This window comes from Pleuronectes platessa, chromosome 11, assembly GCF_947347685.1.
Source record: "Pleuronectes platessa chromosome 11, fPlePla1.1, whole genome shotgun sequence".
NCBI lineage: Eukaryota > Metazoa > Chordata > Actinopteri > Pleuronectiformes > Pleuronectidae > Pleuronectes > Pleuronectes platessa.
In genome coordinates, this window is record NC_070636.1 from 26,427,299 (window position 1) to 26,453,735 (window position 26,437).

The 26,437-nt window shown below is 41.5% G+C and overlaps 1 protein-coding gene across 1 annotated transcript in view; it reads left to right on the plus strand.

Annotated features, from left to right (window-relative positions):
• si:dkey-288a3.2 (protein phosphatase 1 regulatory subunit 37) overlaps window positions 1–26,437 on the plus strand; it is a 96,933-nt gene that overhangs the window by 34,937 nt on the left and 35,559 nt on the right. The window contains exons 9-11 of the mRNA XM_053433794.1: window positions 6,512–6,624; window positions 9,851–9,992; window positions 11,000–11,166. Coding sequence (XP_053289769.1) covers window positions 6,512–6,624; window positions 9,851–9,992; window positions 11,000–11,166 — 422 coding nt within the window. The remainder of the gene's footprint in view (window positions 1–6,511; window positions 6,625–9,850; window positions 9,993–10,999; window positions 11,167–26,437) is intronic.

The window sequence follows — 26,437 nt, forward strand, 5'->3', positions numbered from 1 at the left end:
TCTCACCACCCATCTTAGGTCACCAGAATTTTGACTTTACTTTGTCTATACTGATGCAAGTGTTACATTTCTTGGAGCTATGTTGACACAGACAGCAGACACTGGAAGCAAAGTCATTCTTGCTAATGCCAGTCAAACTTTGAACCGAGCTGAGAGAAATTACTCTGTAACAGAAAAAAGTTCCTTGCAATCATTCGGCCTTGAAATGGGTCCTCTCCTCAACAAAAAAAAGTTGTTTGATCAGATGGGCACTAAGATTGCAACGATTAAACTTTAATGTGGAATACAGGAAGGTAAACTAAATTATGCTCCTAATGCTCTTTCGATGATCCCCCCTCACAGCCGCTGCTGCTTGTACTCCAATAAATTTTCCTTGGAAAAAATTTGGGAGGAGCAGCATATAGAACATAACATGGAGATGATCGAGAAACAGCTAGCTGACAACTCAAACATTTAACAGGGTTTTGAAAAATAAATCTGTTCCACATTAGGCTCTACATTGCCCATAGTGTTTTTCAGGAGATACTTAAAAACTATCACGAGAATCCATTAAGTGGACACACAGGTATCTGCAAAACCTATAAAAGGCTTTTATAAAATAATGTATTGACCTGAAATGTGGACATATGTGAAAAGCTTCATTAAAGCAAGTAATCAGAAACCTGCTGGAAAGATCCAACGAACCACTGTCAAAGGCCCTTATGAGTTGTTAGGCATTGACTTTATGGGTCCACTAACAAGAAGTTCAGATAAAAAGGAATACCTGTTAGAAATGGTAGATTAATTACCTGCTTGATAAAGTTTTCCCCTCTGCAAACTGCTACAGCAAGGACAGTGGCTCAATTCCCAAGGAAGGAAATCCTTACCAGATGGGGCATACCTGATTACATCTTGTCTGATCGTGGTCCCCAGGTTGTGTCGTCCGTATTCCGTGAACTCTGTTAACAATGAATTGTGACTCCCAAGCCCACCACAGCATATCATCCACAGACTAATGTGACTGAGAGAGTGAATCGTACACTTAAATGTATGATAGCCTGTTATGTACAATTGCAATCTGAAATATTCAACCCCCCAAAGATTTTAAGGATTTATCAATTACAGTTTTTTCAAAGATCAAGATTCTGCTTCGGATGACTTCTTTATGAGTTGAGTGATACATAAAGTCAACACAGAAAATGCATGATGTAGTAATTGTGCGTAACAGTATATTTTGTTAAGATAGCAATGTCACAATTATTCAACCCCTATATAATATTGTTGTTTTTAAAGCTGTCTGACAGTTTTTATGGCCTAAAGTGGAGTTGAAACATAATTAAGCCTTTGGGAACGCTATAATGATCCTTCATTCGCTTCAGCTGTTATGTATATATAAACCCCACCCTTGAAGGTATTCAAGGTGAGTTGCAATCATGGGAAGTACAAAGGAGCTTCCAAAAAAGCTGAGAGAGGAGATTATTTCATCACACCTGAAGGGCCTTGGGTATAAGAAGACACCATTGGGAGCGTTATAAGGAAGTTTAAAACTTATGGAGCAGTTTTTCTGCGGCAGGAACTGGCAATCTTGATCGTATACCTGGCATCATGGATTCTCAGAAATAGCAGGCCGTTTTAAAGAGGAATGTGATGCCATCTGTTGACAAATTAAACCTTGGTGATCATTGGACTTTCCAGCAAGACAATGATCCAAAGCCCACCTCCAATTCAAGCAAAGCTTGGTTGAGAAAAAGATCCTGGAACGTCCTGGAGTGGCATTCACAGTCACCAGATTTAACCCCTTGTGGACGAATGTCGCGAATTCGCCTCAAAACCCATTCCGGTCTTAATGCCACCGAGGTGACGATTGTGCCTGATGGTGCAAATACTACACATACCAAGGAAGGTATTAGAAGCCGTCTGCCGCCATCTAGTGGTCGGAGTTGAAAATATATATACAAGCCCCTTGGGACTGTGCAGCAAAGTTATTTTGAGGTATGAAGCTGTATTTGAAATACTGTGATGATGGAACAGCAATGATTGTACAGAAACATATGTTGTTATTCAATTTCAAGCAAAAGCAGCATCAATCTACATACCAGAGACAGGAAAATGTGTTAAATTAAGGTTATGCCCCATTATGCCTAATGTCGCTAATTTGCCTCATACCTTAATTTCATATCTATTGTATATGATATATTGAAATTAACAATCTCCAATTAATTAAGCATCTGTATGACAGCCAAAAACACAAATATTTTTTAAAAATATAATTGGAAATTAATTCAGGCATTAAGGGGTTAAATCTGAATGAAAATCTTTGGTGGAATTTAAAGAAGGCAGCTGCAGCACGGAAGTCCTCAAACATCACTGAGCTAGAGGCTTTTGCACATGAAAAATGGGCCAAGACTCTGATTGAAAGGTGAAAGAAGCTTGTCCACACTTACTGAAAACGTTTGTTAGAAGTTATAAAAGCTAGAGGATGCCCCACAAACTACTGAAGCTGGGGGATGAATAATACTGCACATGTGTTAAAAGCGTTACATTTTTCATTTGAACTTCAAAGTTAAGTCAACTTCTGTTGTCAAAATAACTCAAATATGTATCAATAAATATCTTTTGTTGTTTGATGAGGTTTATGTCATTTATTGTCATTATCTGTCATCCACATCACTATAATGTCTTTTGAGGTGAGGGGGTTGAATATTTCTGATAGCAACTGTAATGACAATCATGGTATATGGGATCAGTACCTTCCAGAGTTCTGTTTTCTCATGAACTATGCTGTTCAAGAAACTACAGGGGAAAACACCAGCAGAACTACAAATTGGTAGGAAGCTCAATAATCCAATAGATAAAGTTCTGAGGGGAAAGATTTACCCTCCTGATACCATTATAGTGTTGTCCATCAACTAAAACAACTCAAAGCAGATGTTGAGGAAAATATATGTAAATAAAAATAAAGGCACTTGAGGAACTACAACAAAACCTGCTGTAATGTTGGATTCAAACCTAAACAAATAATCTGGGTTAGAAATTCCCCTCAGTCACATGCTAGGGAAAAATTCACCTCTAAAGGCTGGCGCATGCTTCTGTGTTTTCACGGGCCCGCAAGCGCAAGAGCCCTTCCGGGCCCCTTACGTGCTTATGTATCTCTTCTTACGTGCTTATGTGCGTCGCCCCATTTTTCTAACTATACGGCAAAGCTCCGCGAGCCTTACGCAGCCAGCAAGGGATCTGATTGGTCTGCTAACTACATCCTTTCCGGAGTCGCATTTCCAGTTTCATGCCCCATAATACCGGCAGAAACAACGGAAGATTTAGAAGAACGAATATGGACCAAATAGAAGAGCGTTTGGCAGAACAGATCCGAAAGTATGATCACTTGTATAACCCGTCACTGACTGGCGGATTCGTCCTCCAGAAAAAGTCTACGAGGAGCGGCAGTGGCTATGTAAATAAACAATCGACGAAGAAGAAAGAAGGCGTCTCTAAGGTCGTCTTCGACAAAAAACATTACTCTGCCTATTGTTCTGGCGAGGAACAATAGGCAGAGTAACAATTGTCATGCTTCCCCAAGCCTAAGCATGAATGACAAAGATTCCTGCGACACAGCTGGGTGAAAAGCCGCCGACGCAGTTGCAGAAGCTTGCGCCGGCCTTAAGCTGGCAAACAAGTGGAACGAACCCTATCGTGTGGTTCAAAAACCTGGACCCCTGAATTACAAAGTTGTTTTGGAGGATACCGGTCAGGATGTAAGAACTCTAAAGATGTAGACATCCTTCAGGAAACCTTGGAGGAGGAAGATTTCCGAGGTTTCTAGATTTAGCCTGATTAATGGACCCAATTCTCTGAGCCACCATTAAGGCCAGCTTGTTTTTTCTACTATCGTCATGGACCAAGAGGAAAAGGAGCCGATCCCTGGAGCCTGAAGTGGATTTGAAAAATGAGTCTAACCTCTTTAGATTGGACCGTGATCCCCTCTGTCCTGGTTGAATAATACAAGCTAAGTCGCCATACTGAACCGTTCCTAGCTTCCCCTAGTCCCTTTGACCATAGTTAATTCACCCCTCATCTTCCCTCTCCCTGGAGATTAAAGGACCCCCTCAAGAACAACAATCATCAAGACTAGTACTAACTCTCAACGACCTCTAATGAACTTGATATTTTGGTGAATGAGTTCTTGCTGTTTGTTTATTTATCATACATCACTGATTTGATTGTTATTGATTTGAATAATTCATTGAATATAAATTGATTAATGGAGTGGATTGTTTGTGATTAATTTTCCTTTGATGCCTTCTGTAGCCATGTTAACAAGGTTAAGCACATTGGTTGTCATCGTTACTGAAGCACGAGTCATAAATAATACTGCAGTAACACTTCCACTAAACATCTGTTAGCGCAGACAAGCAGTTAATTTGAACATGCCCTGCTAATTACCTAGCCTGACGTTGTCATACTCATAATTCTAGTCAGAATATGAGTCTGATATCACTCCATTGGGCTCTGATTATGGGGCGTGTTTCAACCGAACCAGGGGAAAAAATGCCTCTTCGCTCAATTGCATAGACCTACAACCAATCAGAGTAACTTAGTATGTGACGTATGTTAAGCGACGCATAGTTGTCAACAGAGCTCAAGCGAACTTACATCGACACTTATGATACTATGTTTACAACATTTGATTCATATCATGACATTGTGAGTTATTTACTAAGTCAGACAGTCGAGACTCACACCGGACGCGGAAGCGACGCCAAAGCCTGGCGTAAGCCCTAATCCCTAGCGCACCGGCGCTTGGCTGTTTACACCGGACACTGAAGCGACGCTGAAGCGCTGGGCGGCGCTAATAATATCACCCGTTGATCCAGTAGAATAAAAGCATATACTTACTTGTTGCTCCAACATTAGGCAGCAGCGTCCCAACATTTGTCTTTTTTGGTGTTGTCTTTATACAAAATGTTCCGAGGATCATACAACTCACTGTACTTCTCCACTTCAATTATTAATTTAATGTCATCCATGTTGAAGAACTTCTCAGCTGTTTGCTCCGTTAAATCTCAGGTGTCGAGGGTAAATTACGTATTCTCCACTCAAGTCTATGTGGAGAATACGTAGCCCCCCCTCTCTCTCTCTTTTTATCTTTAGGACTGCTTGTGTGGCTGTACTGGATGGGCAGAGGGGGACATTTAATAATGTCATTGGTAAAATTGGTAAAATTAAAACTCCAGGACAACAGAAGGGGAATTCAAAGTATGGGATGCATATTTGATAATTTATATAATATAAACTATTTCTTCAATATCGTTTAAAATAATTTTTCAGTGTGTTTCCTGGTAATGTCCGCCTCGTCATGCACGCCGAGTTGCATCACCGTGACGTTCATTTCTTTGGTGACGTGGTTGATTATGTTAAGTTTGTCTGGCATCCAGGCTACTAATTACCATTATTTAATTGTAGTGATGCACCGATTTATCGGCCAAACATCGGTAGCGGCCGATATTCGCCTCGTTTACTGATATCGGCTTATCGGTAATAGACTTGACTTTCACCGATATCATTGGCCGATGTTCATATTTGTGGTAAAACCGCTGGGCACGTGCCGCGGCTGGGGGAGCAGTCGCTCTGTCGCCCTCCTCTCCGCGCCGCCGGAGGCTCAGTGTGCGGCACCGGGAGGTCCTCATCCGGTGGCTCCTCACGGCATCGCTGGTGCGGGGGCTTTCTTTCTCTTGGACCGCGGGGCGGTGTCCATCGCCGGCGCGGAAGGCGGGCCGTTGGAGGGGACTGGGTACGCGGCCACTCTGGATGCGTGTCGGGCCCTTCTCGCGGATCACCTCAGCTACGGCGACCGCTCGGGGACCCCTCTGTTCGCGCGCGGGGGGGGGGTGCACCCTGTGGTGCACCTCGGCTGGTGCCTCGCAGCTGACTGAGAACTGGTGCGGACCAGGGGAATCTGAATCCGACTGTTTAATTAAAACAAGCATCTCGAAGGGTCACGGTGGGTGTTGACGCGATGTGATTTCTGCCCGACACTAAAAACAGGTAAAACTGAGGAGGGCTTGTTAAGTTATCTTGACTCACTCAGTGTAACTTGGCGTAAAAGTATGAGCGTAGCGTCTGTTTAAGTACTTTATTCTCATGTGCACCGGCTCTATTCATCTGTCTCATGTTTTAAATTATCCTTGTGGTATTTTGACCAAAATATGTTACAGTAATTTCATTAAGATCCCAAGGAACCATTTCAACTTGCGGTAAAATGGGTATAATATGTCTCTGTTAAATAAAGTTGAGTTAAATCAAAGATTGTTTCATAAATCTGATTCAATTTGTGCTCATTAAAATACAAGAGTAATGAATGGCTGAAAATTTTTTAAATAGTGCTTTTTAAATGGGTGAATGAATAACAACAAAAAGAAAATAAACAAATATCGGTATTGGTATCGGCTAGCGGTCAGATTGTTATTTTAAATATCGGTATCGCCCAAGAATTTCCATATCGGTGCATCCCTATTTAATTGTATTTTTTATGCAGGTCTGGAGGAACTGTGTGATGGTCTGAGGTGGCAGACAGCAGGTCTGAAGGTCTTACTGCTGAGGAATAACCAGATCACTGCAGAGGGCATGGTCCATCTGGCCAAGACTCTGGTGAGGAAGAAATACCGGATGCTAGTGAAATAATAGATAGTAATTTAGTTTTAAAAAATGTGACAGTCAGCATAAAAATATGGTGAGAGAGAGAGAGAGAGAGAGAGAGAGAGAGAGAGAGAGAGAGAGAGAGAGAGAGAGAGAGAGAGAGAGAGAGAGAGAGAGAGAGAGAGAGACTCTCCGGTCATTGTGTACAAGACAAAATACATTTTTATGAGATATTCTGCAACATGATGTGGGCCTTTAATACTACAGAAAATGAGTTAGAAAATAAAGGTCCCTTAGTTTATTAATAGTAGCGATGGTTCAGGACTCGCCTAACTATAGGCTTTATCAAAAAGGTATGTTTTTAAGTCTAACCTTAAATGAGCTCTTTGATATATGACGGAGCTTGATTTTTAAGGACTCTGTAGGTGAGGAGAAGGATCTTGAATTATATGCAGAATTTTACAGGGAGCCAATGCAGAGAAGCTAAAAAACTGATTAATATGATCTCTCTTAAGGCCAATGTATGCTTCTCCGTTTTGACGGACACGGACAGATAGGACCGCCCTCTCCAACGTGGAACGCCCTCTCCGTGGCTCCTCGCAGAGCTTTTCGTGCAGCTCTCATTTTTCTAACTACACGTCGAAATGACGGACAGCCCACGGATAGCACTTGGCTGTGATTGGTCCGCTAACGCCAGCATTTCGGAATGGAAACTTCCTGTTCCATTCCCTACATCGAAATAAACCAAAATCACAACTACGACTCTATGATTAATGTGACAAGTGTGTTAAGCCAGCGGCGTTGTCCGGCTGACGGTGGCTGGTTAGAGCACTTACAGCATGTGTGTACGGACACATACGGTTATAACGAACTTTGATAACGGGGCTAGCGGGCTAGCCACCATGCTAACTGCGGTGGGAACAGCGCAAAAACCCGCTGACTTTAATCCCACGGCTCTCATGACACTGTTTCTCAAACACCGTCAGGTTAGAAGCAAACACTTGGTAGTTGCTAGTATCGGGGGTCCGTGCTGACTGTGTGTGGAAGCTGGGGGGAAGCTAGCTGCCTCCGTGTAGCTTCAAGCTGTTGCAGCTGTTGAATTAGCAACGCAGTTTGGAAACAAGACCGGGGAACCGCTGCGCTAATACACGATAACATAAGCATTATGACTCGCTGGGTGTCACTTTATTCAGCAAAAACTGTCGCGTCATCAACATCCTTTTTCTGTGAGTTGCCATCGTTCACTGTGTGTGAGGAGCCGGGAGGACGTAAATAAACCAGCGTGGACTTCTTCTATATACCTCATGAGGTAGGCTTGTCTAAGCTCGACTTCCGTTTCGCCATCTACTGTTCTGGCGGTGAATTGTTTTCACAAGAAAAAGGCTCGTAGAACTATAAATCAAAAAGGGTCCGTCTGATCCGTCCGTCCGTCATTCCAAAACGGACTCGGAGAAGCATACTGAGGCCTTTAGTTCCTGTCGGCACTTGTGCTGCAACATTTTGGACCAACTGGAGGCTTTTAAATTTATTTTTGAATGACAGTTATCCAAACTAATTTATCGACTTTATTCACAAATCACAAATTGTCTCGTAACAAGATGTCACATCTTCTGTCCTTAGCTGACAAAAATGTACCCCCAAAAAAAACTATTAGCAGGGGGGAAAAAAACATAGAAACCTCAGAGAGAACCACATGACTGACAGAAGTGCAATAGATAACGCATGTAGGTGAACACTTCCTAGTAGTCCTATTAGCTTTACACTAGCTGAGCTAATCTGTTTTCCTCAATCCAGAATTTAGGAAATGAAGAATGCTGAGCCTCATCCAGGGGACTCCCAATCTGAAAAATGCCCCGCCTCCACAGGTTTCATTGTACACTTTTAATAACATGCATTCCTTCCGCATGAATGGCGGGATAAACTGCACCGTCATGTGAGTGGCGATTGGGGAAGTCAAAAGGCTAGAAATTAAAGGCCTGCCTCACACACACAGAGCTCGCCTGTCCCTGGTGTTACCAAAAGAAGGAACAGTTTGATTTAATAATAGATGTGTGTTAAGGAGGGCTGCTCATGTGTGCTGCCAGTCAGTGGGATAAGTAGATGTCCTTGCAGGCTATAATATGATGACAAAGAAAGCTGTTATTAATCTTTCTGGTTGGGGTATCCTATCTGTCCTCATGGCTGGTTGGCTTGTCTTTTGAAAGACTAATATAAGGGCTGGCATATCTGGGTCTAAATCCACTTGACTCAGATTATAGAATTTGGCTGATCATTTTAAAATGTACTTTTCATTTTCATAAAATTCTGCTTCTGATGTTAATACTTTTAAGCATGGTTCCCATCTCATTTAGTTTGCATGCATTTTTTTTTGTTGTTGTTGTTTTTTTGTTTAAAGCCAGCATGTCATGTGTGAAAGCATACTGTGCATTTGATGGATTCACACTCCTTACCCCCTTAAACTTCTCACTCACCCTCCTGTGGTTTACGTTTGACAGGCTTCAACCATGCTTGACTCTCACACACTCTCAACCACGCAGTCGCCTCTTTAATTGTTTGCTATTATCCCTCGTTCATAGTCATCGGAGAAGCTCTTTCTCCCTCTCCTCCTACCCTACTTGCCAGAGAAGCTTCTTGCCATGTGTTGGATGTGCCGGTGCCTCTGTGTGCTGCAACTCATCGAGAAAAAGCGGGGGGGGGGGGGGGGGGGGGGGGGCTCTCAAGTGTGTTTGCGGTGCAAATTAACTCAGCGGAGGATGCTCTGTGGGTCTGTTGCTTCTTTCCTATGGCTTTCCGCCCCCATGCTCTCTCTTCAGAGCAGTGACCAGAGGAGTTAACCAAGGGTGGCGAGGCAAGGGGGTAACCAAGGAGTGGGTGGCACAATCCTCCTCAAGTTGTGGACCCCCCTTTGCGTACAAGACACCCCCAGCTTTTTACACCAAAAAATAATCAACCTTCCATGCTAATGTGGCTCTGGAGAGTTGGAAACAGAAGTTCTAAGTTTTGAACAGGAGAGGAAACATTTTGAAAATGAATAATAATCACCACATGACAATAATGATAACTAAAACTTCTTTCCACACTAAGTAGCACACTGGATGTAGCACACAACAGTGAGTCTAAAGAAGGGACCTATCGTTGGATAAAGTCATTTAAACCAGACTGACATACTTTTACATGTAAAATCCTGATTCAAATTCCTGATATGAATCAATATGAACCCAGAATCCGTGTTTTGCAGCCTGTGCTGAAGGTCCTCCAGGTCCTGGATTTGGCTGAGAACCTCCTGGGGAACGAGGGCATCCAGGTGATCAGGACACCTCTCATGGTGAACTGCTCAGTGTTGCAGCTCGGCTTGGCCCAAGCTAACATCACCTGTGAAGGTACACAAATCAACGCACTATATGACTTTGGCATGTAGTAGATTATGTCTGTTTTGATTTGAAATAAGAGCCAAAGATTTCATCAAGATATTATTTCTTTATATAACTTTAACTAAATATAGGATTTACTATAATTTGTCATTAATTTGATGAGAAATTTAGTCCAATGTTCGAAATCAATACATGGAATAAATTAATGCCGTTGTGATGCATTGGTCTTTGCAAACATTCAAATCAGTCAAGTTTAAATAAGAGTGAGTTGGTTTAACATTAACCGCTTGTGTCTCTAAAAGTTAAATAGAGATAGGGCCATAACTAGCAAGTGTTTTTATCACTGGATAATATACAGATTGTTTTCTCATTTTACTTTTCTTCTACTTGTCAAATGTCAAAATATTGTTAAAAAAAGGACACTATATGTCCAAGATACAAAGCTGACATTTGGAAACATTGTTTTGTCCAAAACTCAAAGAAATTCAGTTTGCTAAGACAGAACCAGAAAATATCAACATTTAAGAAACTTCCGGATGATTTGGTGGAAATTCATATACCAATTAGTTTGCAGTCCGTCAGGCAACAAATCAATAAGATAATAAATTGCTTCTATATGAAATGGTGATTTATTTTGTGGTGCTTTTGACATTTCAAACTGTCTGTTGATTTATTTATATTTTAATGACAAGTAACATGCATTTAGTATTAAACAGAATACTACTTAAACACTTACGTTTGATACACCTGAATCAAGAAAATGTATTTAAACTGTCAACATAAATGTACATCTGTTCTGCATTGTTTATTCTTTAAAATAAAAATGTTAATATCCGTGCATTTTGGTGAACAGAAACGCTGATATATGGGAAAGCCTAAATTCAGCACATTTTAACAGTGCACTCTTGGTAAAATAGGTCACTTAGGTACTTAGCAAAGATACATTTTTAAGCTGAAACAGGCCTGGCAGCTATATGCTCCTCTGATGTGTGTCTGATCTGTTTTCTTGTGTGGAGGTGCTGTGGCATTGGCCGAGTTCCTTGCAGAGAACCGTCACATTCAGCGCCTTGACCTCCGTCAGAACAAGTTGAAGGTTGGGGGCCTAATGGCCTTGTGTCTGTCCCTGAGGATCAACCATTCTCTTACTCATCTGGATTTGGATGATGCAACCCCAGAGGAGCAGGTAGGTACAGTTCTCAGTTCTCTGATTCTCATGTTTGGTCCTCAGGACTTGTGATGTGGCTCCTCTTCTGTAACATGGGTTTTTGGGAGCAGCGTCTAGACTTGACCTAGACTACTGATAAAGACAAAAGTAAATGTGCCTTAGTACAAATGCGATCAACACCTAGAATCTGTTTGAAACAGATTCTGTCATCCCATTTTAGCTTAGCACAGATATAAATGAGTTCCATGATAGGTTACACGAAACTGCATCACAGAAATCTCTGAAATGCATGTTTGGAAGTTTGCATTTTTTCCAGTTCATTCTTCAAGTGCTAAACATTTGGATTGGATGGATTGGTGAATGAAGATTTATTTTTCAGCAGATCTCAAAAAATGTGAATGGTGATTTCAGATTTCTGTTATAACTGTTATGTCCTTCCTGGTGGAAAAGTGCAGGCAAGTGTGATGCCATGTTTCTCTGTAGGCAGTCAAATGACTTGATGCCTTCATTCAGGCATGTTTCATTTAAATTCCCCCTTTAATCTTAAAATATGGGTTATTGGTGACTTGATTTAGGCTTTGGACTAGATTTGTCCCTTGGAGACACAAGTAAGTCATTTGTGTCTCAGTTCATCAGTCATACTTATGTTTTTCTCTCTCTCTCTCTACCTTCCATGGCTACAGAGGCCTGAGGAAAACGATGCCATAACTTCAATACATGCCCCTGCTGGATTCACAAAATAATTACCCACACTTGCCATCTGTTTGTCATGAATTTATCTCTGCTAACGTATTTGCATATTAAAGCATTAATTAAAATCTCCAAGGAATGGGATGCTAACTTTAAAATTAACTCTGAAGGCGATCCGTACACAGCTTCCAAAGTTGCTTTATTTTTGTTTGCAGAGGTTTTCTGTTTGTCTCTGTGTTGTTTACACGATTAAGGCAGATTTTTATGAAATGTCTCCTCTGGCTAGAGTCAAGCAGCAAGATGTGCCAGATTTTGGAGAAGCAGCTTTTAAGAGTCCTGACGCTTCTGTGAATGTGTGTCATTAAAGCTGGGACATCTTCTTTTTTCTTCTTCCTCATTTTTTGCTCATGCACCAGAGCCCCCATATTGGTGGCTCGGTTTTCATGCTACTCCAAGCCGTCGAGAGACGTGATTAGCATTTCAACCATTGTTGGGAGTTATTGTGGCTGGGTATTTTAACTGAATGGTTATAAGGGAATTTTTAAGCTCTGTCAGGTTTTGGAGTCACACAGCTGGGATTTGTCTTGGTGAGGCATACACAGGTGGGAGGAGTAACAATTGTATTAAAAAGCTAATCTTTCCATCAGAACACAGCGGGTGGCCAGATCAAGTGTTCTTGCTCAGTCACATTCCCTGGGTCGCCAAGGAATACATGAAAATTTCAATCTCGTGACATAAAATAAGTGAGCATGTATGTGACTGAGGGGGTTATTTCAGCACTTTGTGTCTGTATTTTACAGTCGCTGATGTGGTGTTTGTGTGTTCATACATGTATTTTAGTATGTGTTTAGTTTTCCAGCTTTGCAGGGGACGATTGAAGATGCGCATATTTAAAGGGAGAGAAAAAAAGGTTGCAAGAGGGGAGGAAATCTGGGTCCTCTCGTCTTTGTTTACAAGAGTCTGATTTTTCATGTCTGTTGCCACGCTGCTCCATTTGATCACTGGCCTGTTTGCTGTTAATTATTAATTATTTACCCTTATAAAATATTAATATACCCTGGCCCTAGTGGAAAGAAGCCTTTTCTAGGGGGCAAGTTATCTCTGTAGCCACTGTAAGGTGGAGCTGTTTATACATCCTTATCAGGGGACTCTGTCAACAGAGCTAATGAACTAAACTTCCTTCTGCCCAACACTCTCTCAATCACGTGTCAGACAAGGGAGGCTGTTTACCTGTTTGATGGTTAAATATTTGGATTTGCATTTGGCCAGTGTAAGCTTCCAGTCAGCTGTTCCCCAGCACAGGGGTTCAGTGATAACACTGGAGTGTGTATTTAGAGGATTAGGATAAAGTTATTTTAACTCAACTGTACTGCATTTTTAGGTCAAGCTTTACATGTATACACCTTACATTTTAGAAATTCTGCCTAATGTGCATGACTTTGGAGCCTGTTGGATATGTAGCATTCGAAAGAAGTCACATGTCAGCTTTGTAAACACCCCTTAAACGGTTTAATCAAAAAACACAATTATCTTTTTGTAGCACCTTGGATGAGAAAAAGCTAATGTAAGCTATCTCTGAAAAAAAAGCTTTCTTTGTGAGAAAATTTGTTTCTTTTACATACAGAAAACTCTTATAAACAAGAGTAAAATTTGCTTATCTGAGCACCCAGAAAGCAGCAGAAGGCACTAGTTATTTTAAGGCTCACTGTCAAGATAGTAGCATGCGTCTTCATAGATGGGTGAATAAGGAGAGCCCACCCAGTTAAAATATTTGTTACCTCTAGAAGCTTTTTCTTTGTCAACTTGACAAATCTGTTATTTTAGCAGTTAGGTAGTTGACCAAGATTTTCAAAGGTCAACACATTCATATAATCCGAGGTCTAGCTAAAAACGTTACAGAATGTTTTCCTTCTCCTGAGGAGAGACGCTGTCTAAATCGAATAATTACACCATGTCGTTGCTCAGTGCCCGTAAAATGTTTGTGATGTAGTCCAGTGATTCTCAAACTGTGTCGCCCGCCATACCTGTGGGCGTGCGACTGGGAGGGGGAAATGCATGGCGGAGCTAATATTATAGCAAAACTAATGTTTTGACGTCCGCATCTCTTTAACGGCAGAGCAGTAAACAAATCGCTCTTTTGCCAGGGGTCGGCAACCCGCGGCTCTGGAGCAGCATGCGGTTCTTCAGCCCCTCTACATTGGCTCCTTGTACAGTGTTGTGCATGTCGCGCAACTTTTTCGCGAACAATGAACTTTACAAATCAGTTTTCATATGTTGAACGTGAACTTGAGGGAACGTCACATTAATTTTTTAAATCATCATCGTATCAGGCCACCATGAAATACCAGGAGCGGGCGACTGTGTGTGTGTGTGCGCTCCCACACAGCGCACACACACATGTATTTAATATATTTAAATGATAGAATTTAAGTTCTAGCCTAATAATTGGTTTCATAGCAAGGCATAGCACTATGATTTGTTGTGCCTTTTGTTTGCGGGGTATGAATAAATAAACAGGCAAAATTGGCAATAACTACAAAAAAATAAATATATGTATTTTAGGAATTGTTACATATGAAGTACAGTTTAAGGCAAGGGGTAGTGATGGTTAAAGTTTTCTTTAAAAAACAAGTCTTTTATTCTGCCTTCCACCTTAAAACTATGAAATAAACTGAACTATGAACTAGTTCAGAATTTAAATGGTGAACTATTCATGTTTACTTGTATGATCTGATCTTTGAACCAGTTCTTGAAAGGTGTGAAGTTGCACAACACTGGCCACAGGGCTCTCCCACACACAGCCAGACATGGTTATTTTGCTTTGCAACCTCACTTTATTTACTAAACCATTAAACATAAATCAAGCTCAACATAAACAACTAGCTTTGCAGCTTTGAAGCTCAGTCTTTCAGTGTGACTCAGACCTCAACCTGTCTGTCTGTGTCTCTGGCTGAGGCAGCTCAGCCCTTACCTTTTAACCCTGAGTATCATTCAGGTCACAGCTCTCAACTGCGCTGATTGATCCTCTGGTACAGGTGAAGGTGCTCTCCTAGCCCCCACATTTCCACAAACACAAATCGGCCAAAGTGCAAGTGTCACTGGCTTTAAAGGCAGTAGGAGTTTGGCTCTCTGATTTATTGCATATTATGCCCAAAATATTTAACTATCAGCGGTGGATACATCCTGAAGGCACTTGTTTTTAAATTACCACAAACTAAGTCAAGTGCCCAGAGTAGTTACACACTTCATCAGGTCAAACTTTCAGTTACTTTAAACTATAATTCACCAAATACCTGCTAAACTAATGACATTCAAATCATGCATATTTTGTGTTTAGTGCTATTTAGCAACAGAGCAGAACAACAGATACGGAATATAGCTGATGTGTCAGGGGTGGCAAAAAAAAAGCGTGAACCCAAAAGCACGACAAAGAAGCAGTCTTGGAATAAGCAAAGTTCTTGGTTTATTAACGGAGCAGGGGTCAGAAGCCAGGCAGTCATTCAGAGGAGGCAAACAAATCCGGTAAGGAACAGGCAAGATGGGAGTCCAGGGTATAGCAGGCAGGTCACAACGGAGATCAGGCAGAGAAGGCAAACAATCCGGTAAGGAGCAGGCAAAATGGGAGTCCAGGGAATAGCAGGCAGGTCACATAGGAGATCAGGCAGAAGACAAGTCAGGAGGGAAAACGCTGGAAGGCTAGGTTGAAACAAACTAAACGATCTGGAAGAGAACTAAGGAAAGAGGCAGGTAGATATACTGGGGGACTAATGATTTGATGGAAGGCAGGTGCGTCTGTGGGGGGGCTGTTAATAGCAAGGTGAATTTGTGACATGATGAGAAATAACTTAATTTTTATATTTATGATCAACTGTGGAGCAAAAGTGTGAACCTAAAAAATAAAAGCAAGATATTAATAATAGAACATCAGAGGCTATATTCAGTTTTAGTAGTTCTCCGGGCATTTGTGTGATGTTAAACCTGTAGTTCTTTCCCTTGTATTGAGCTTTGAACAGCCACACAGCTTTTCCCATTAATTATCTAGACTGTGGCAGCCCACTGTATTTTAATTTGTCCCGCCACAATTTCATTATGACCATTTTTTTTCACATAAGAGATCTCTAACTTGGTGTGTTGCTCGGGCTGTTGTCCTACCGTGTGCTTGTGCTACCATGAACTACTTGCGGACTCTTGTTAAGGTTCATAACGTTATCACCGTAGATGTAATCAGACCTCATAATTTCACCTGGAGTTGTGTCATCCAATACAGTTCAATGCAGTTCTTTCTATTATTCAGTCAGTGTACTTGTTACTCAGAATCTGTTGCACATTAAAGGGGCCATTGTGTTACTGCCATAGATTGAATTAATTATTTTGGAAACGCTGGAAGCATGATGGTTAAAAAAAACAAAAGCATAATAATTATTTTGACAGTCCACACCTCAGTTAAGTTTTTTCAGGTCCCATTTCAGTGAATGTGGCAGGTATGAGAGTGACACGAGAGGAAAGACACGTCATGTGGTCTGTGGAGAGACTGCTATGTTCTGCATGGGGACCATTTGAAGGAGTAGTAGTTCTTATTTTTGGAGCAGTGTGAAACAAAGAGGTCTCTTGGTGTGTTTTTGGGCACCCCTGCTGTCATGGTCAGTCCCAGTAGGGTGACTAGGTGACAGGATGGCCTGACCATGCATGTAGTTGGCACTCAGGTTTCAGCTTACATCATGATGACACTGCTGCTCTGGGGAAAAGAGCACGTAGGCAGACACCAGCAACCAGGCAGAACAAACCTCCCAGTAAGGCCTCCAGGGCAGTATGGAACAGCTCGGAGCAGCCTGGGAGACCAGGGCTTACACGGCTACCAGATCAATCAACCACTAAAAACATACCAGACTGCATTGTCTGGTGTATTTTGCTCACTATTATTTCTTAGAGATTGTAAAGGACATACTGTTGTTGTCTACTATTTAACCAAGTGAATCACTGGAATACAGCTTATTTCTGACCATACAAATTAAATTCAACTGGAAGCATTTCCATTTAACTAAACCACCACTAGTAAATCCGGAATTAAAATATGTTGAGGTCATTTAAAAAGACAAAAAAAACAAGACTTTAAAGTCAGTTCACTCCTACATACAGGTAACACACAACCTGAGATTTAGCTAGAGAACATCAGTGTCTCTGTGGTAATTCACAATTCTTATTATTAGGGATGCACCGATTTATCGGCCGAACATCGGTAGCGGCCGATATTCGCCTCGTTTACTGATATCGGCTTATCGGTAATAAACTTGACTTTCACCGATATCATTGGCCGATGTTCATATTTGTGGTAAAACCGCTGGGCACGTGCCGCGGCTGGGGGAGCAGTCGCTCCGTCGCCCTCCTCTCCGCGCCGCCGGAGGCTCAGTGTGCGGCACCGGGAGGTCCTCATCCGGTGGCACCTCACGGCGCCGGCGCAGAGGGCGGGCCGTTGGAGGGGACTGGGTACGCGGTCAGCGGCGGCCACTCTGGACGCGTGTCGGGCCCTTCTCGCGGATCACCTCAGCTACGGCGACCGCTGGGAGAACCCTCTGTTCGCACGCGGGGGGCACCCTGCGGTGCGCCTCGGCTGGCCCCTAGCAGCTGACTGAGAACTGGTGCGGACCAGGGGAATCCGACTGTTTAATTAAAACAAGCATCACGAAGGGCCACGGTGGGTGGTGACGCGATGTGATTTCTGCCCGACACTCAAAACAGGTAAAACTGAGGAGGCCTTGTTAAGTTATCTTGACTCACGCAGTGTAACTTGGCGTAAAAAGTATGAGCGTAGCGTCTGCTTAAGTACTTTATTCTCATGTGCACCGGCTCTATTCATCCGTCTCATGCACAGGTAACAAGGGAATTGACAACATACGTCATACACACAGAAGCCGTAACACATCTAATAAACGGGCAATACTGCTACCGTAAATCAATGAGAAGAGCGTTCTCTATAATGATACTTTAACAGGGCCTTTTTAGACAGGGTAAAAAGGTGCTGTTTTAAATTATCCTTGTGGTATTTTGACCAAAATATGTTACAGACATTTCATTAAGAGCCCAAGGAACCATTTCAACTTGCGGTAAAATGGGCCTAATATGTCTCTGTTAAATAAAGTTTAGTTAAATCAAAGATTGTTACATAAATCTGATTCAATTTGTGCTCATTAAAAGATAAGAGTGATGAATAGTGCTTTTTAAATAATTATTTAATTATTTTTCTGGCACAAAAGGGTGAATGAATAACAACAAAAAGAAAATAAACAAATATCGGTATCGGCTATCGGCCAGATTGTTATTTTAAATATCGGTATCGGTATCGGCCAAGAATTTCCATATCGGTGCATCCCTACTTATTATAAATAGTTAGTTTTACTTTCAGTCCATGCTACCGCTGAAAAAAGGCTGCCCAGACACTTAAATTGGAAAATAAAAACATTTTCTAAATTATTCAGATTTATTTTCTTCTTATTCATTCTATAAGCTGTACATCTTATTTCAATCATAGTTATACCTGCTAACAAAACAAAACAAAACTTTGAATTATAAAATTAGGCATCTAAGTACAATGAACAGAACAGAATAGTAGGGGAGAGCGGGGTAATGTGGGACATTTTTTACATTTGCTCCCCTCTTGGCGAGCTAAAATGATATATCAGTAAAATTTACACATTTCCCATTAATTCGGGATATTTTCTAGCAATGGAAATGATCAGAATGTCTTCAGGACAAAGGGCAGTGAAAATATGATTGTTTTAAAAAAAGTGGTCTTGTGTCCCACTTTACCCCAGCTACGGGGTAAAGTGGTCCACTTACTTTTTCCACTTTAAAACTACCATAACAACACATGTTTTAATAGTTAAAATCATGACAAACACACAAAACTAATATCGGACTAGTAACAGAATCATGGGGATTGGTCAATTAAGCACTTTTATGATTATTATGATTCATGTGATCTCTTGCACACCCTAGCTTACCTGCACAGGGACAGGAATATTGTTTTTCTTTGCGTAATCAAATGCAAGTTCACGGCACTTAACTGGAGCAAGGCCATGGAACTGGTCAGCTAGTTGTTTCAAGTGTTTGGCAAGCTCCTCCTCCATCTCATCTGTGAATATTCTCTTTACCTCAGCTACTGCACCCCAGGCTACTGATTTTACTTTCCATTTCTCTTTTTTCTTTATTAATCTTTTGAGGGTTGTCAATATTTCTATCCCTTCCAGCTTTTCTTAAGGACTTCTTTCCTTGCATGACCTCAGCGGCTGTACTCTTCATCTCTGCGAGGGGTGTTTGGCCCCAGGTTGTCTTCCTGTTGTGTAGTTTCTTGGCATGATGGCTTTTCTACAATGTTTATGACATTAAAAATAAAACATATATAATGTAATATAACACTAAAATATGTTTAAGACTAAACTTAACTTGTGCTTCATGGTGGGGTAAAGTGAGACACTGTCCCACTTTACCCCACAGCATTTGTCCCACTTTACCCCGAAGCCACAATTTTAGAAAAACAACATCTTTTAACAATTCAGGCTAATCTTCAGCTAGCATCATCACATGGTTTTATATGTTGGAAGTTCACCAACATGTATGATATAAGTTTTTCTACCTGATTCAATTTGTTTTGATACAACAGTTGATTAAGTTCAAAGCAAGAAAATGTACTTTTACATGCAAAAAAACACATTTTTGTGAAAATACTTTCCACAGCACCAGCACCAACTTCTCCTTCATGGCAAGGGGGGAATGGGAGGGGCTTGAAAACATGATAGTCACATGACCACAAATGTGTTCCGTTGCCTAGATACAGGGGGTGTTTCACATCACCCGATGTCCCACATTACCCCGCTCTCCCCTATCAACAGGCACTGGCTGTTTAAAACTTACTTAATTTAATTTAAAGTTGTAGTCATTGTAACTTTCCCTGACTTATAGAAGCATTACTTTTACTGAACAACTTAAATTGGTTTGATGTGAATTTATTTCATTGATGGTCATATGCAGTTAAAAAATCCCTAGCAAATGGGTTTTTGTATCAGCGTAGAAAATGGTAAAAAGGAATACTTATTTAATAGGGCAATAAAGGCAAAGAGTTTATTTGTGTATATTAATCCAGTGTAATTTAGCTTTAAAAATGTATATCCAAAAATCAACCCAGGTCATTAAACAAAACGTTGACACAGCACCCCTGTTTGTTGATAATGTATGTTTTGCAAATTGATTCAGAAATTTGCAAGTATTCAAATTACAACATATTGACATGAACTGACGCAGGGGATTTGTGATTCTGGGGAGTTGGGACCACAGTACAGTTGCATGTTTTGCCAGGTTTGTAATCCAAGCCTACCTCCAGCTTTATAAAACCACAATATATCAAGTAAAATTACAAAGGAGAAAACGTCAGTGTTCCAGTGGACGGTACAGGCCTTATTACCTTATACTATTCACTTAACTGTGATGTAGTCCGCACTGTGTGATTAAGCAGGATGCGGTGTTCGTGTGTAGACCATAGACTGTATATAAAGATGGACGTAGTGTCTGTGACCTCACCCGTTGGTTTCTGAAGAGTGAAAATGAGTCTCTCAGTAAGCGTTTCAACCAGCACCATCTTGCCAATGCTGACTACTCCTAGTTCCTGGCTAACCCATAAATTGTCAAAGAGGAGTAGCGTGAGTGTAGCTGAGGTGGGTGACGACTGACAACTGATTATATGATTATAGTTTAGATGTGATTATAATCTCCACACACCACTGTTGTAAACAATTCTCATATTTATTATATATTTATCTGTTTTCACACTGACAGAAGTCGAGGGACTTGATATGGACTGTTATCAACAGCACTGTGAGAGATTATCTCCTTGAATATTACAGATGAGGTAGAAAGACATGTTATACCCCCCAGAACCAGGCTGTAAACAGGTTTAAAGGGGTCTGGCTTTTTAACATGGGAGTCAATGGAAATTGACACCTTCTTGGAGCCAGCCTCAAGTGGCCCCTCAGTGAACTGCAGCTTTTTGCACTTCCGCATCGGCCTCATCGCTCGGCCCGGGTTGTTGCTGCTTGGTGGAGACAGGTGTATCAGAATCCTGGACAAATAAAAAAGAAATCTATCTATAGTATTTTTCCTTGACGTTGAGTGAACTGACCCTTTAAAGTCAGAACCATGTTTGTGATTTCTGAAGATTTTGGTAAACTTGAGCCATACACACAGGGAGTCAGTCTGTGATGTATAGTTTGAGAGTTGTAATTCCACCTTTTTATTTTAAACCGAGTCAATGAATTGTGTAACCAAGACAGTTATCAGAGAGTCAGAGCTTGACCTGACAAATCCAGATCTACATGTAAGTCAGCAGTACATTAATATTCAAAGTCATTGAACTCCTGTTATATCCCCCAACCAAATACTTTACTTGTGGAGAGTCGACTTTCCCCGTTGATACCACTGAAAGGGACAAAGCTGGATGAGTCTCTGATAAAGAGGGGCTGAGGCTGCTGGGAGGTTGCGATCCCCTGTCTTTGCAAACACAGCAACAACAGCAGCAGCAGAACACACTCCTCGCTGCACTCCTGATGTATTTTCAGGAAAAAACAGGCATATATGCCAGCTGTGTAATTTTCTGCAGCTCTCATTTGCATATTAAAGCCTTAATTAGCTCCTCTGAGCGTGTGTGTGTGTGCTCCTCGGTGTGTTTGTCTGTGGGTAAAGGGCTGGGGGGGTGTAGTGTAATCACTTGGACGTGTACTGATGGGAGTAAGGGGGGTTCTGGATTGGGGCCGGAGGGGAGCGGAGTCACTTCCCTACCCTGGTTCCCCCTGGAGACTGGCGGGTTCTGATACAAAGCGAGGTGGAGCTTTTTGAACAATAACAGCCGACATGTCTCTCTGTCATTTTTAATCACTCCCACTCTTTCAAGAGGAGCGACCTGCACAATCACAGGGTTGAGGCAAGTAGGTTTTATCCTCTCGATGAGTAGAGGTGATGGAAAACTGACGATCAGGAGAGGAGGGGGGATCAAAGAATCACTGCTCTGGCTACGTCCACACGAAAATATGTTTCTATATCTGAAACATCCCCTGTCCAAACCTTTTTAATAAACAGTCTATGGTCCAACTAAGACACCTGAAAATGCATGTCACATGTACACTGAGCATGTGTGCAGGTGTAAACAGGACATCTACTCTAGTGGCAAGAAAATACTATGAATGAGGAACAGCAAAGGTGAAAAATGATATATGGCATTGGTTTTCTTAGATAGACCTCAAGGTGAAACTCTTGCAGATACAATAGTCATTTTATAACATCAACTTTGGAGGATGTTCGTACAATTGGGTCCGGACTTTCTCCGGAATTTGTCTTACACACAAGAAGAATGTAGCAAGACGTTCAACACAACACAGAGATCCCCAGAGCGTTCAGATTAGGACAGGCTTAGTCGAAGAAACAGGACTTAATGTATTAATTCCGCTGCAGAGATCACATGTTTTTATTAACGGCACATCGACACTGGCGTCAGCTAACCCTAACCCTAACCAAAAACTCTCTTGACATCTTTTCTAGTGTCTTCTCGGTATATGGCACTGCTTTTTCAAACAGAGAAAGAAGTAACAATGTATAATTTGGTGTTGTGATTAGATATCTCTCTGTATTATGTTTATTTTTCTCCTGTCCATTGACCTTACCGATGCCAGTAAACATTTTCAAATATAGTTTCAGTACAGAAACAAAGGTTCTTCATAAAAACTTTCGACGCTTAACAGCTTTGAATCAAACAGTGGAATTCTATTTTTTTTAGATACCACTAGGTTATTTCTATGCAGAGGAGGTTTTTCTCAGTGGTCATAGCCCAGTAAGTCCACATTCCCCATTCAGACATGCAAGGCGCTTGTTCAAACAACTTGGCATAATGACCAAAACACAGAAAGTTCTGCAAATTGATATGGGCTCTTTTTTAAAAGAGGGGGGCATATGTATATAAGCCCCACATAAGTGGGGGTATCGGATCGCATCGCCTTTCAACGGGCATGTCCTGAGGCGCCACGCTCAAACAGTCACCCATCAGCTGCTGGCAGCCTCTCATCTGACTACCATGAAGCCCCATGTGTGTCTATCTCTCCTGCTCCCTTCATCCACAAGCCACATCCCTTTCACTTTTGAATGGTGGGCTGACTGCAGAAATTGCCCCTGTCCACCATGTGCACTGAATATTTAACTATGAATATAAAACATCTTGGCAATATCTTGGCAACCACTCTCAAAAGTTAATGCCCCACGAACTCTCTCAGCATACACCCATATCCTCCCAGTATTCCTTATATTTTGCCCTCATGAATCGATCATCCCACCCATGTATGGAGAGATGGAAGAGCGGACCAGGTGAATGATCTTCTCCGGTTGGGCACCAAAGTCTATGACTGAAGGTCAAACCCCTGACACTAAATCTTTTCGGATGATAAGGTGAGATTCCTTGAACACACTGCAGGGTTCAGGTGGAGGAGACTGACAGAGTGAAGAAAATTGAATGACTGAGGAGTTCTGCGTTGGCAGTTAGCCTCATTTAGCTTTTCTCTCCAGTCAGGGCCTTCCCTTCATCCTCACCGCCAAATAACTTTTCTCTCTTGTCTGTAATGGAAACAGGGGACAACACTTTTGATGACAGATCAATATTGGCGCATGATGATGAGCCCTCAATATATTTTTTCCCAGATCATCAGTAGGAAACAATTTGTTAAAGAAGATTCAAACTTAACAATAGCTGGGTGTGTTACCCCCCAAATAGAGTGAAACAAGTTTGATTCCTTGGATTTCACTTAACAATCTCAGCTCAGCAATCTGAGAGGCTCTAATGCTGCCACTCATACATACAGTTCTTTGTCCTGAATTCGTTGTTTGAATACAGAAATAAAGTAACACCTGCTTTATCATCCAGGGGACAAACTTTAAGCTTCTGCATCAGCCCAGTGTCAGTGTACCACCTCTTGTCCTACCGTCCAGTCTTACATGTCCCTCATCCTCTATCTTTGCAACACCCCCCCATCCCCCTCGGCTGGTCCAGGCACCATGGGGTCGAGGTGATTGGATTTTCTGTCACCTCCACCGGCTTGCAGGTATGTCCTGTCTGCTCAACTTAGGGATGAAGACATCATTGTGACAGGGACCCTGGGAGAGGATCAGCTGGTGTCCTGGAAGCTACTAAAAAAGCTATGGTCATGCAACGGTCATGCCGTTACGGCTGCAGCCAGCTGGTACCTCTGCCACCTCTCCCCCAGTGCCAGCCCAGCACCCATTCAACAGCTTAGAAAACGTTGTATTTGGGGTGGGGGATGTGGGGTAAGTGAATGAAGAGTGGGCAGCCTTATCAAAGCAGATGCCAGTCCCCCCTTTGTTCTGTTGGAGAGGTCAGAGAGACCCTTTCCAAACCTTCCTCTGTGGTTCCGGGCAATGTTGGCATTAGACACTGGGGTCCTGGCATTCTCAGTGACACACTGTGTCACAAGACATCTTATTAAAGCACTGACAGGAGAGTAGCCAAAGTCAAGGTCTGTAGTTAAGGCTTCACTGCAGTTGTTCTCCGGTTCACCCCATTTGGGATCAACGACTTATGTCTTCAGCATCTTGCAAAAATAGATTATCTTCAAACAGTCAACAAATTATCATTATATGAACTGCTGCTGCTATCAAAAATAACATCTTTACATCTATTATTATCACTATTATTGTCTTCATGATAACAACTAGTCAGTCAGAGCTGAGAGATGATGGTTACACAACTGTTCCTGGTCTCTTTCTCCTCCCCCTCCCCTTCTCCTCCTCCTCCCCCCTATCTCCCTCTCCTTTCTCCGGTCTTTTCCAGCCACCTCTCCTCTCTCTCATTTTTCTACTCACCCCAACCGGTCAAGGCAGATGGCTAGCCACATTTAGCATTTTCTGCTTCAAAGTCCCAAATTGCTTGCTCATTGTGGAAACAAAAAGACCAGACATTTTTTTACCAGAACTAGAAAAATAATTGTTAATATATACTAATATTTTATATTAGTGATCAGTTACATTTGTTACACTCTATATGAGTGCATTGCCATAATGGCCATTGTTTTGTTCTTTTTTTGAAATTATAAATGCCACAAGTTTCTGCATAAGCATGTAGTGAATTAATTTGGTAGATGAAATTAATGTTTTTGACATGAGACTGACCAATGTGATGGGAGTGATGGTAAGTGAAGTTCAGGCAGGGATGCAGTGATGACAGTGGTGTTAAAGTGGTTGTGATGATGTCCCTGAAAAGCTGTTGCTTTAGATTTACAGTGTTGCAGGACAGATGATAATGTGATGGTGATGATTCCATTAAACAATCTCGCGCCTTTGTCGATTTTTAATTGTAAAAATGTGCCCTCCGAGTGTGAATGGGCAGCAACAATATTATCAACAAAAACTTTCAAATATGGTTAAGAGACAATACAAAACAAAAAGAAGCTGATAAATAGGAAAGCTATGGAGAAATGTATTTAAATTTCAAAAAGCCAAAAAAACTAAACAATGAGTATTTTTCAGCAATTGTCATGTCTCTGTAGAATCATGTTTTGTATGAGTATTAAAGTAGTATCCTATGCCTCCTAAAATATATATTTAAAACCCTTTAAAATCCTCTGGGTTAATGATTTTCTACTACACATTCAGTGTAATCCTTCCATTAGTTACTACTAATTGCCAAACAAAGATGACTGAACATGAATTGAATTCTGGTAAAGGATGCTTAAAGTTCTCCACCACTCTGTCTGCAGCTTTTTATTTTGTAACAAGAATAGTCTAAGTTAATCGTATTTTAAGTAATCCTATATTTGAAGCATTCTTTGAACCAGACGTCTGACAGCTAATAACAAAGCTCATATGAGATGTTTTTTCTTAAATGCGATCAAGCATGTTTGCAGTGTGGTGCTTTTTAGAATATGCACCGTGTGCAGACAGGAATCTTGAAGCAAATGTGGTGCTTTTGTTGTTTTCATATGAACATATTATTTCTAATATGAAGACGCGAGTTGTGTCACAAGTCATTCACATTGTCCGTCTCATCTTTCTGTCTGCTACTTGATAAAACAAGTGAATTATCAGTCTGCTGAAGCAGAAAATACAAAGAAGAAAAATACAAACAGTCCATGAAAACTTTAATAGAAATAAAAGAAAACCATATGAGAGACACATGAATACTGCATTAGTAGTTCTTATGGCCTTAAAGGGGACATATTATGAAAATTCCACATTTGTAGTGCTTCTACACGTTAATTTGGGTATCTGGCATGTCTACCGTCCCAAAAACTCTGGAAAAAAACAACTCCCGCGATTTGTTGTGGTTCCTCTATGTCAGAAACTTTACGCTAGAGTGCGTCGAATGGGATTACAACCTGTATTGACGTCACAGTCTGTCTACATGGCATAGCCACCCACCCCCCCCCCCTCCCCCCCTCCCCGGAGGCGTAAATTTAGCGGAGGAGGAGACCGGGTAAGTTACGAGCCAAGCTAGCTAGCTTGCTGCTACTTTGTGTTTAAAGTTGCAGCACTTTCTGGAATGGTTGCTTGTGCACGT